The sequence below is a fragment of the Hydractinia symbiolongicarpus genome, chromosome 7, assembly GCF_029227915.1.
Source record: "Hydractinia symbiolongicarpus strain clone_291-10 chromosome 7, HSymV2.1, whole genome shotgun sequence".
Taxonomy (NCBI): Eukaryota; Metazoa; Cnidaria; class Hydrozoa; order Anthoathecata; family Hydractiniidae; genus Hydractinia; species Hydractinia symbiolongicarpus.
In genome coordinates this window covers 8295661-8308313 of record NC_079881.1, presented here as the reverse complement: position 1 = coordinate 8308313, position 12653 = coordinate 8295661, and the positions used below count along the sequence as shown (strand labels likewise).

Genomic DNA, 12653 nt, shown 5'->3' with positions numbered 1-12653 from the left:
ATAAAAGACGGGCGAATCCGTGGATTTTTCCACGGGCAACGACTAGTCTCTATAATAATAGCCGTCGTCTGTCTGTCTCTGCGCGGACCCCCCGCTGAGTTACACAATGATGTTACGGAAACAGGAATATCAAATGCGATATATTTTTATCCACTTTGTTGCGACGGGTAAATATAAAGGACGGGCGAACCCGTGGATTTTTCCACAGGCTAACGACTAGTACATTTTAAATTTACCGTGGGCACTTGCTTTTCCGCCCACCATACAAAATAGTCTTGAAATAAAAATGTTATTTTCCCAGAGAATAAACGAGAGGAACAATACAATATACTTTAAGTATATGGTTATTTTACATTACGACCTTTACGATCTTTAGTCTTTCTTTTTCCATTTTTTCCATGCTTTAGTAGGTAGGAGACATTTATCGCCGCGCCACCAATCGTTTATATCTTTATACCACATTGGAAAGTCCCATGCAATGTTGACCATCGCACATAACCTACACTGAAATTTCGTATCAATAAAGCCTCCCATACTTTTCCACTGAAAATAAGCATTGTACGCGTTTTCATTTGAGTCTAAGTATTTCAAATACTCTGCTAGTTTTTGTGGATTCTCAAATTGATCAACGTGTATAAAACTTTCTGGTGGAGCGATTCGTTTATAGTCTTCAATAGGAGCACCCATTACAATAGGTATGACGTCGTACCTAAATGTAGAAGCTAATGTTAGACTTGAAAACGCCATGTGAGTTCAAAAGCTGTGAAGCACTTGGTAGGTTCTTCGTGCAAAAGCGCGCGCATTTCTCGCCACCAAGATATTGCGTTTGTTTGATAATGGTGATGATAATAATAATAATAATAATGGTTAACATTTCAGCTCTATATTATTTAAAAATGGCTCTTCACCTGAAATAGCATATAATATGAATGTTAAGTATTATCCTCCCCTCCCCCTCTATAAAAAAAAGAACAAAAGCTTTCAGCAACATTTTGTCACTGATTTTAGGCTACGTAATTTGAACTTGTCAAAGTTTAATCTTGTTTGGTTAGACCCGAACTCTTAAAATGTTTTTATTGTTGCTGACGTCAGCATGGTCATTTTCGCCGAATTTCGAGGCGTTTGTGTCCCTGAAGCTGGTGTTTCCCAGAATTCGTGAAGCAGGCGTTATATTACTGGTGAGGTGAAACAGGAAAAAAAATAATATGGTTAATTTCCACGAATTTTCTTATTCATTGTAATTCGTTGACTATTTTGTTATTTGTGTTGCTTTTTTAAAGCCTACTTATTCCATGAAACTAGTCGGTGACCCGTGGAAAATCTAGCCCGTTCTTTTTACACCGCATAGCGTGCGTCTCACTACTTTCGGTACCATTTTGCGTGACAGGCGGTCAGACGTATACGGGTATTATAATATAGAGTAACGAGTCAAGAAATTAACGTGAATTAAATTAACGGTCTTGAAATTAACGCGGTCCAATAAAATTATATTAAAAAAGGCAATTAATTAACGCGGTTGAGGATGGTTGTTTTCAAAAATTCATTTAATTAACGCGAGTTTGAGAATATGTGACATTACACGTAGCGAAAATTACGGCAACAGTCAAATCAATGGTAGTAAAGCGGCCCTCTCTATTACAAGGCGGTTTGTAAATCGAAATAGAATTTTCGTTGTTTGGAAAGACAATGGTAGAATTTAAAAATTTTGGGAGAAAATATGCTTTCAGTTAATTTTCCACTTGGATCAGAGTATGAAGATTATGCAAAAGCTTTTTTAAAAAATATCGCCAAAAAATAGAACACGGTCGAGCTATCGTCCGATGAAGAGAAAATAGTAGAAAATTTGTAAAAAAAAAATTGTGTTTTTATGCTTTTGGGGCTTTTATATATCATAAAAATGACAACAAATTAACAGTATTCTAATTAACGTGTCATGAAATTGACAGCCTTTAAATTAACACTACATTTAATTAACGGTCACTAAATTAAGGCGAATTTTAAAAAACCGCGTTAATTTCATGAGTCGTTAATGTTTATAGTTTAACCCATTTATTTTTGTTCTTATTTTTGATGGAAATATTATCAGTCAAAAGAAGCTTTGCAAAAATAAATAAATTAATTAAAAAACACGAGAAACTGTACTGGTTTTGGCCTAATTTGGCCAACTCCCGTCCCGTCAGATTATCATAGGCGGAAAAGAGTCCTGGAGACGAGGTTTACGAGAGAATTTAATCTACTTACTTTAATGCATTGAATAATTTCTCGGTTACATATTCCACACAATTTGAATTCTCAAACGCCAAATAAAACTTGTAATCATTTTTCAGCATATTAAAACATTTTTTTGAATTCTGAGTTGGACATCTAAGTTCCCCACACGCACCATAAACATCCACACTTATATATTTTTGTAATTCATTCACATACGTCATTCTTCCGCTTTTATCTTTGCAATTCGAGACAAACCAAGCGACAAGTTTTGTTTTATCTTTTGCGAAATTAAAAGTAGAAAATTCTATTTCCTTTTGATCAAACAATGTGAATTTTTCATACGGAGTCGGTAAAACGCTATCAAGTCTGTATGTTGCTGTCCAATTGATGTAGACACCATTCGGGATACTTTTAACGCTCAAAGGTGATTCCAATTGATGATAAATCCACAACTGATTTGAATTGGATACAGGTCTTTTCACCCATGTTGGCACGTGCTGAAATATGACAGCATCAGCGCGATCATAATCGGCAGGATTTCGTGAAATGATACAGTTATTAACATTGCACTGTTTTTTCCGAAATATTTCATTTTTGAGATTTCGGTCACGGTTGTGTAACAAAATCAACTTTGGTTTTGTGGTTGTTTTCAGTTTGAACTGTAATTGCAAGGAAATGCGATCAGTATTCCCATCGAAATCAGTACCAGACCAAACGCTTGCAATATTGTCTTGATGTAAGATCTGAGCGTTTGGAAAAAGATTTTTCAAAACCTCACGATCTGTATCTACAGATAAAGTTTTGTCGAAGGAAGCTTCTATGCTTTGATACAGCCTCTCCCTTTCTCTGACAGAGTAACTCATTTTAACTTTTTTATTTGTATTATTTTTCCCATACTTAATCATTTCATCATTTGTTTCCTTCGAGTTACTATTCCCTTCAACTTCGTTCTTTTCTTCATAAAAAGTATTACGAGAATATAATTTAACTTCGTTACGATTGACGCGTTGTCCAACGCTAATTTGCAGCTCTTGCATCAAAGTCATGATAGAGACACCAAAGAAAATCAAAACGCAGAGATAAAAAAATCGCCATCGACAAAACTTCATTTTATTTGCTTTATTTACATTGGACATTTAAAGCAGATTTTGTAAAATAAATATATATATATATTGACTCCATGTACTAAATTAAAATTTTCCTTCCAAAATACATCTTGATTTTATCAACCCCAGATGTTGGTAGTTAAGTTCAGATATGACCAGTCATTAAGATTTTCCGTTAGCATACGCTAACAATTTTTATTGATAACGTTTGTATAGCTAAAAAGTTAGTTCATAAGTTTTCTTTCAAATAAATCACTTCCCTTCCCCAACGCTTGTGGTACATTAAAATAACAAATAATATTTTCTTTTCTTTTTTCGAAACTTCATTTAAGTGCATATGAAAAACAAAAACAAAGAGTTCGTATGTTACGTTAATGTTTTTTTGAACAAATAGTTGGAACCTAACTGCACGTATAAAGAGAAATACTGAGGAGCGTTGCGAGATATTTTTACGTGCTGGTGTAACCCAAATAGAATACTATATTCTTATCAAATTAAATCCACTTCCCAAACGTTTTCTTTACTAACATAAAAACAATGGATCCTTGTATTTATCTTTGTCACGTAATATTCGTGTTCCGTACTACACGGCACACTAGTTCTAGTCTTTATTTTCATAAAACTTACAACAACCTCTCACAAGTCGATTAGCCATCAAAGCTGTACTAAGTTAAAGAGAAAGCCCTTCCACCCACCCCTTAAAAAGTTTCTAAAAACAACAAGTTAAGTGCCTTACTTTGAGCTTAGAAATATGCCGTTTATATATTGTTTCTTTTCAAAAATAGGTAAAAGATCCCAATCTCATTTGGCCACGAGGTACCGAAGAGGTACCGTTTTTATCCTGGAAAAAGCAAATCTCTAAGTACAACTTGCACTTAAAACAGCAAAGGCTAATACCTTCTGATAGCTTATTGTTTCTTTTAAATTATGTACATATATATTTTAAAGACGTAAAATATTTAACGATATTGAATGAGTGTAATAAAGATGTAATATTACTTAGAAAATAATGCTAACTGTTAGCTGAGTCAAAGTTGTAGCATAGAGGAGAAGCCACGGAGATATATTGCTAAGCAAAAAAAACAAGTTAAATTGGAAATTGTGAACACTGATCTTAGTAGAGAAGACTCTGGCCATATTGCTAAGTAAAATTAGGTCAGATATGTTCTGTATGGAGTTTAGTAAATAAATACGGTTTCTTAAGAGATAGTGAATAATTACAAATTTCTAGCTTCACTGAAAGCATTAAATTCCTGGACGTTACAAGATCATCGATTAAAAGATTTTCCTGCGCATAAAAATCATAAATAAAAACTATGATGTCAAGAAGGTTGGAAAAGACACTTTGATTAGATATATCTAATGAAAGGACAACAAAATTAATAACATTTTTTTAATAGCATTGGTGTAAGTCTAAGATTCCATGAGCTTAAAGAACAACGACCTTCACTACCTTGTTTAAGACGAAAGTAAATTCCGATGGCTTTAAAAACTAATGAGTTTAACAACTGATGAGTTACAACTGCTGACGAGTTTAACAACTGCTGACGAGTTTAACAACTGCTGACGAGTTTAACAACTGACGAGTTTAACTACTGATGAGTTTAACAACTGACGAATTTAACAACAGATGAGTTTAACAACTGACGAGTTTAACAACTGACGAGTTTAACAACTGCTGACAAGTTTAACTACTGACGAGTTTAACAACTGACGAATTTAACAACAGATGAGTTTAACAACTGACGAGTTTAACAACTGACGAGTTTAACAACTGCTGACAAGTTTAACTACTGACGAGTTTAACTACTGACGAGTTTTAACTACTGACGAGTTTAAACTACTGACGAATTTAACTACTGGTGAGTTTAACTACTGATGGATTTAACATGAGTTTAACTAGTGATGAGTTTAACTATTGATGAGTTTAAATACTGATAGTTTAACTCCTTTAGTATATGGAAAATTTTTAACAGTTGTTTTGACATCACTGAGCCTCTTTAATCGATTCATAGAAATTAAATAATTGACCAAAAATTGAATTTTGGTACTATGAAGAAGAACTTTCATTTGTGAAAGATATTTTGTTTATGGACATCTTTTGCATCCTTGTTCCGACTATTTCCTCTGACATGTAACGTGTTTGGCGATGAATAACGGCGTAACTCTGGTGTTGACGCCGTTATTAGGGCTGGATATGCTGTCAACTATTATAACAATGCCGCACATCTTTAAAAAAGCATAGAATTCAAGCAATATTTTCCTAGACACTTTGAGTTGATTTTTTTTTTCACGGTGTCCGTGAACATTCTACATGTATTTCTGAAACCATGTCCTTCTAAGTCTTCTTAACTCTTGTTTTGTTGACCCTGCCAAAAATCTGGGTAAGTTACACCACGATTGCTTGAGGGACTTGTAAGAATGCTTAACAGACGGTTTAACAACCATAAAAACGAACAAAATACAAACATAGAGTGTACAAATACTTATTAAAGTCAAGTTTAGGTTCATAATAGATATATATATATATATATAAAAAGAAACAATAAAATGAGCTAGGCAGAGGGCAGTATTGCATTGGGTAAAATTTGGCTAAAAATGGGCGCAACAAAGCATTGATAAAGCGCCCTTCCCCGATGCTCAGTTTGGAAAATTAATATTTGTTTTAAGCACCACTCATTAATTTAATGAAAACACAATGGAAAAAAGAAAGAAGAAAGGAAGAAAAAATCTTAACAGCAAAAAAAAGATATTTATCATCCTATTGTCACTTAACCAACTGCCCACCCCAAACCACCCTTATTCAGATAAGCGCCCACAATAAAAAGACGTAAAGATTCAAGAAGCGCTATGGCGTTTAATCGATACAACACCATAAATTCACTTTATATTTAAAACTTTTTTACAACCTTCTTCACACTTTGAGTACATCATTCTTTCGTGTCTTGAGAATAAAATCGTTTACACATATCTATGAGAGACGGTCCTAATGACATCAACATAATGTGTAACAGTTCAATGACATAATGTTCAATTTTATTTTCACAGTTACAAGATTAAAAAGTGACACGTATGACATCACTGTAGCGCGATAATAAGGTAGACAGAATGGACACAAGTACACCCAATTTTGGAACACTATGAAATATGTTACACAAGCGTTAAACAGAAAACTTCTACAGCCATATATTTTTCTGCAATACATTAAAATTATCTTTGTGCTTGTGGGAGAGACAACACACAACATGGTAACATTCCTTCTTTTGGAAACGAAAACGTAAATGAACACGAAGTGACCCATTTCCGACATTTAGTTGTGATAGGTTCTGATTGAATTTTTTCATCACTTTTGAAACATCTAAAAAAATAAAAAATATTGTACAGTAACGAATAAAGAAGATTTTGATAAGGATATAAATGTGTAACACACGTTTCCCGAATTACATGTTTTTAAAAATTTTAGAATTTTAATGTTTTGACTTTAGGATCATATTCAACACCATTGAATTGTTGTGTGTATAAATTTTTAACTTAATCCGACATTTGGTAAAGCTGTTTTGGTGGTATTAATGTTACGATTAAAATCTTTTTAATTTTCTACTTGTACTAATAAGCCTCGGTTTTAGCAGAAGCATTAATATCTTGCGCATTTGTGTGATCGATAACATTTTTTCATATAGCTAACTTATCTTCTCTTCTGTACAACACAACTTTCAATTTTGTTTGGATGATTGTTGTTTACAAAATTTCGCGCGTTTCCAACGAGCTACCATCTTTTCTATAGTTGTTCTAGATTGGTTAAAACTTAACTTACATTCCATATTTGAAAAAAGATGTTTCAACCCGGCCGAGTTGAAAAAAGGTTTAGCCTGGGGCTAGACCATGCTCAAATCACCATGTAATAGCAAAACATTTTTCTCAGCCCGGCCCCGAGTTGAAATTTCAGTCCGGGCTGAAATTCTCCATGTAATCACCCCCTAAAGCAGAGTTCAATTAGAACAAAATTTTAAAACCTTTTGTAGCAGGTTGTTTATTTGCTACATGAATCTTGAGATTTCACATTTTATCAAATTTCAGGTGAGGATTTCAAAAATCACATTTATTGTGTTCGATAAAGTTGAGAAATAGCAGTGGTACGTCAAAAAAAAAAACCAATTCGGGAAAGGTGTATTAGTGCACTTTTTAAACAGTCCCTTTCTGTAAACGCAACCCTAGTATCAACGGGGCCAAAATTCTCGCTGTTTAAAAATTGATTATTAGGCACGTGACCTGTACCTAGCAGGGTATGATTTCAGTAAAATCCATAATCCTTTATTCCAGTACTAACCTGGACCATCGAGGCAAACATGATTGTTGTAAAAGTGATTAGACAAGAGTTTGAGCTTGAGTTGTATTTTACGAAAAAACATGTTTGTTTATAAGCAACTCGATTTTTCATCTTAGCCTCAGTTGCTAGGGGCAAAATATCAAATTCAGTCTCAAAATTAGTAAGCCTAATATTCAAATTTAACGGCCAATATATCTACCATGACATAATAACGTATTAATTTTTTTTTCATATACTCATCCTGAAATCTTTTTGTTTTAAATTGTAAACACAAAACTCCAGAATTCAGCCATTTCAGTGTTATAAATGTTTTTTTTTAAAAAAAAATTCTTTAAAATTATTATGTTTATATGAAAACACTGCGTGTTTGTGTTGCTTATGGATTTCTATAAACGTGTTCTTGATCAACCGAACTATATTGTTGGTAGTTCTAATAACAATTCTAAATAACAGTTCTAATTTCTCAGCGACTGAGAAACGAGTTACGAGTTTCGCAAATAATTTTGTCAAAATTTCTGCCTTAAAATATAAATGTTCCCCTAACAGTTTTAGCTGAAATGTTAGTACACATTTCAAACCCTCTTTCTTGTAAACAAGACCTTAAACAACCACCCCGATAAGTCAGTTGGAAATTTGAATAACTTTGGACCATTCAATAATTGCGTAAAGCCAAAATTCGCTATTTTTCGAAATCCCACAGATAGAAATTCCCTGTTACATAAAAAAGGTTTTGTCCCTCTTCACCCATCCCCCTTCCCAAATTTTTGTAACAAAAATGATCATACCCCCACCCCTCAGGCGTTACGTAATTATTGAATGGCCCCTTTTATGACGTGGTGTTTCATTTTAGCGTGACCATGTGTAATAATAAGTTGCATTCTCGACCCAGAGTTCTTTATCTCGAGGTTTATCTCGAACAGTTTGAGTAAGATAATGAATGTCAACAGTGTGAACAACGATGGAAAAAAATCCACCTTTTTTTATAAGAACAACTTTATAAGAACACGAGCCTCAGATTTTGACGAAAAAAAAAAGAAAATATGAACTGCTACTTCAGACTCAAAACATTGTTTTTAAAACTAAAAACAACTGAACATTTTTTCACCTACAATTAATGGGTATAATATTCATGCTGGCTTGATCGGTAATTAACACATTTGGAGAGTTTCGTTAGCAACAGTAACATCCAATGTTTACATATAAACACATTAATTTCGGAGATGTGCGAAAACAAAATATCATAAAAAAGAATAAAATTAATTAATTCTGGGTTTCTGTTTTTTTACTTTTCAGAACAAAATAAGAACAAGAAGCCCTGGGGGCTCTAAGAATTTCCGCGCGCTACTAAAATATTTGATGAAAACCTGCTAATTCGTTGTGTTATTGTGCCAAACATTCGAAGGGGTTTGGTGCATGAACCTCTGAAGATAAAGCACACCAGTGACATTATATCTTACAACAAACGCAAACAAAACGAAACGTGTCATAGTAAACTCACATTTTAAAAGAAATTGCTAACAAAAAATACAGCCTATCATTCATGGTTGAAAGTCTTGCGATTGAAACGTTTATGGTCTTAAATGGCATTAGTTGACAAAAAATCAAAATTTTGATGTGACCATCATTTTCAGCATACTTTTTTTATTTACTGTGTCAATTTTTGTCGAAAATAAAGCAGTTTTAATTTTTGGATAAATTTTGACCTGAAATGACATTTAGGTGACAAAAAATCAAACTTTTGTACCATCGTCATTTTCAGCATACTTTATTTGTTAACTGTGCCAGATTTAGCCAAAAATGAAGTGGTTTTAATTTTTGGACCAATTTTGGCCTAAAATGGCATTTAGGTGACAAAAATCAAAATTTGGATGTCACCATTATGTTCAGCATACTTTTTTTGTTAACTTTGCTAATTTTTGTTGAAAATGAAGTAGTTTTAATTTTTGGACCAATTTTGGCCTGAAATGACATTTAGGTAAGAAGAAATCAAAATTTTGATGTCACCATCATGTTCAGCATACTTTATTTGTTAACTGTTCCAAATTTTGTTGAAAATAAAGTAGTTCTAATTTTTGGACCAATTTTGGCCTAAAATGACATTTAGGTGACAAAAATCAAAATTATTATGTCACTATTATGTTCAGCATACTTTTTTTGTTAACTGTGCCAAATTTTGTCGAAAACAAATACTAATTTTGGCCTGAAGCGTCAACACTAGACTTCCCAGTAGTTAAGGAGCTTGGGTACGAAGTTTACATCTGTGACGGACCAACGTGAAATCCCGGGGTCGATTTTTTCTCAAAAAATGCTCCGAAAGAAAAAAACGACGGTTTTAAAGAATTTCCTACGCCTTCGGGCGCGGAAATTCAACAAATCAGCCTTAGATTGGGTTTTACTGTTTTTTGTAAAAAGAAAAGCATGTATATATCTTTCTGTCACCTTTTTCTGCTCCAATGAATAAAGGTGAATAAGGCGAAAATCATGACCACAACTGAAATGCTTGCGACTATGTATACAGAAGTTTTGGGTGGTTTGTCATCTGCTTTCTCGTCCTCATCCATTTCATCTAAAATAAAATATAAAAATATATAAGATAAGCATACTTTTACACTTTATGAGTGCATAAATCGTTGTCCAGTCTTATTCGCAAAAGAATATATCGTTCGAAGTCTCTTCTTGGAATTTCGGCGATGAATGTATGTAGCATGTGGTATGAAATTTTTTTAAAGATATGAATATACGAGTTAAATAATATTTGCTTACAGGTTCGACTACCTTCAGCGATAGCCCAGAAAGAACTAAGTCTTTTACTGCCGCAATAAGGTGTCACACGGAGCAAGTTTCCGGCGTATTTAGGCCACACAACGTCACGGTTTAATGAGGTGTTCCACTAAATATAAGCGTTGAAGGGCATATAAAGCTTTGTTGGTAAAATATATAAGACGGTAAATATAAAGATTTATTAACGGATAAGCAATTTTTTTTATCGTAAAAACTGCAAGTAAGTATGGGGAGAATAGTAAAAGAGTATGACTTGGTCTTGCTAGGATACAAAGTTCAGATTTTCCAAAACAATGTACAACTAGTAGAACACTTTCTAAGCTCTCTAATATGAAATTACATTATGATTACTTCAATCTATGATGCGACAAACCTGAAATGAAATGGTATTTTTTCTCCGTCCTCCATTCCCTTTTCTAACTGTCACTAAGAAATCACGTGATCTTTTATATTGTACCCAACTTTTGTTGACGTTCCATATTTCGATATCGTAACTTCCTTTCCCTGTACAAAAATGTCTCTCGTGCGTTTTAGCCAGACCAAGCTTTTTCTCAATGTTTAGAAAGGATACTGTAAAGGAAAATAAACATTATTTTTCCTGGAATAAAGTAATATAAATAATTAAATCTGATTAAGAGCTTTAAAAACTTGGGCTTGGTTCAGCTGCAGCTACCGTGTGACCACGTCACATTTGTAGACGAAGTGCGGGATTTTTTGAACAGTCGTTTGAAGGAAAAGGAAACTAAAAAACAGTCGTATAAATAACATTTCGATCGAGTAAACTTCGAAAATGTAAACATGGAAGGACTAGAAAAATACTCTTACCAAATTCTTTTTGAAAATGACACGAAGGTCTCTCGTTTGGTCGTTCATTATAAAACACACCACGCAAACCGCAATCACAAGATGTATTTCTTCCATTTGTAACACTGCTTCTATGGATAAACGTTCTAAAAAGTCCATATTTACTGCAAGTGTCAGGTGGGGCGTTATGGAAAATAATTTCTTGATGACTGTACGGGTAATAACGCACTGTATATTTGAGTGAAGTCACAACGCTCATGAAACCAACCAGGCTGAATAATACCAACATTTTCTGTACGTTAAGCTGTTGCATTGGCGGTGAATTTTGTTATGCAAAAAACAATTTAATGATTTCGAAAAGGTGAAAAGACGAAACTTACACTTAGAGACGAAAAGGTTTTTCCCATTCTAATTACGCAAAGGAAATGTCAGTAATTATACTGTGATTAGATTAAGATTCATAAATAAATAAATAAATAAATCAGTAAGAGAAATCCCTGGTTTCTTTTATAATTTATAATTTAAACTTGAAATAAAATGTAAATATCTAATGACGCCATCCTGGAAGCCCTGGGAACGAGATTAGAAATCAGGCAGTTGTTCTAACTAACAATAATATATCGGATACTGTGTTGTTGTGAAGATGCACTCTGAAATTAAAAGATAGATTTAAACTTCCTACTTCGCCAGGGTATATCCCTCTTAATTAGTGAGGCCAATAACATTAATTATATTAGCATTTTACTACCTACCTATGTAATCATTTTTAATCAAAAACTTTCCCTATTCTGGGTTACGTGTTGTGTTACATTTTTCCACGTTTTTTTTTTATTATTTGCTGTCAAATTTTTTTCTTGTATTTATATGTTTTTTTTTATTATATAAAACCAGTCATAAGTCTGTGTGTTGCCACGAAGTAATGATATTACTCCGCAGACCGTGCGAAATAAAGCAGAAACACAACCATTCTAGCTTACGGAGATATTTAGTGCATCTTCGTTTACGTGTTAGTACGAGGTAATGAAAATGCTATAAGGCCGCGATGTCAATTTTTAGAAAGGACAAGCAGCACAGTTTACATGCAATTAAGCAGATTTATATAAATAATATATCTGTATTCGGCCCTACTGCGGTAGGCTAATTCCCTAATAATTTAACATACCGGAAAACGGGGACCTAGGGCCCTATAGGAGAACCCAGGACGCAGGACCAATAGCAGAGTAAAGAAGACTCTTTCTTCCTGCGCTTCTAAAATACTTTAGTACCTGGCAGTGTAATGTTTTGTCTTTATTGGCTTATATCAATCACGTGAGCTGTTTGTACAGGCATATGCCCTGGTTGGTTTTCCGGATTTGACTTACTGACTGGGAGTCTTGTTTTCATTTTGACAAAATTTACCATATTAAAAAAGCATTCTGAAAATG

At 33.6% G+C, this 12653-nt stretch overlaps 2 protein-coding genes across 3 annotated transcripts; both read right to left on the bottom strand.

Annotated features, from left to right (window-relative positions):
• Nucleotides 1-372: 372 nt before the first annotated feature.
• Nucleotides 373-4014, bottom strand: LOC130648466 (glycoprotein 3-alpha-L-fucosyltransferase A-like). The gene is made up of 2 exons (XM_057454519.1): nucleotides 2242-4014; nucleotides 373-709 (listed from the first exon to the last, which is right to left on the bottom strand). Exons 1-2 carry the CDS (start codon nucleotides 3345-3347, stop codon nucleotides 373-375), a joined length of 1443 nt encoding a protein of 480 aa, XP_057310502.1. The 5' UTR covers nucleotides 3348-4014.
• Nucleotides 4015-5798: 1784 nt separating this feature from the next.
• Nucleotides 5799-11778, bottom strand: LOC130649083 (uncharacterized). 2 transcript variants are annotated; one of them, XM_057455286.1, is made up of 5 exons: nucleotides 11251-11778; nucleotides 10799-10929; nucleotides 10408-10534; nucleotides 10084-10210; nucleotides 5799-6675 (listed from the first exon to the last, which is right to left on the bottom strand). In XM_057455286.1, exons 1-5 carry the CDS (start codon nucleotides 11540-11542, stop codon nucleotides 6528-6530), a joined length of 825 nt encoding a protein of 274 aa, XP_057311269.1. In that variant the 5' UTR covers nucleotides 11543-11778; the 3' UTR covers nucleotides 5799-6527. The 2 variants fall into 2 exon arrangements, with proteins under 2 accessions (XP_057311269.1, XP_057311267.1); XM_057455284.1 differs by having other exon boundaries at nucleotides 5804-6675; nucleotides 10799-10995; nucleotides 11251-11769.
• Nucleotides 11779-12653: the final 875 nt, after the last annotated feature.

What these genes read in the sequence shown, in the direction of transcription:
- LOC130649083 (XM_057455284.1), bottom strand. Translation starts at nt 11,542, where the DNA reads ATGCAACAGCTTAACGTACAGAAAATGTTGGTATTATTCAGCCTGGTT. An exon ending in AAAATACCATTTCATTTCAG is followed by an intron (nt 10,535 to 10,798) that starts GTTTGTCGCATC and finishes GCTTATATTTAG; the next exon opens with TGGAACACCTCATTAAACCG. An exon ending in CGCTGAAGGTAGTCGAACCT is followed by an intron (nt 10,211 to 10,407) that starts GTAAGCAAATAT and finishes ATTTTATTTTAG; the next exon opens with ATGAAATGGATGAGGACGAG.
- LOC130648466 (XM_057454519.1), bottom strand. Translation starts at nt 3,347, where the DNA reads ATGTCCAATGTAAATAAAGCAAATAAAATGAAGTTTTGTCGATGGCGA. An exon ending in AAATTATTCAATGCATTAAA is followed by an intron (nt 710 to 2,241) that starts GTAAGTAGATTA and finishes TTCTACATTTAG; the next exon opens with GTACGACGTCATACCTATTG.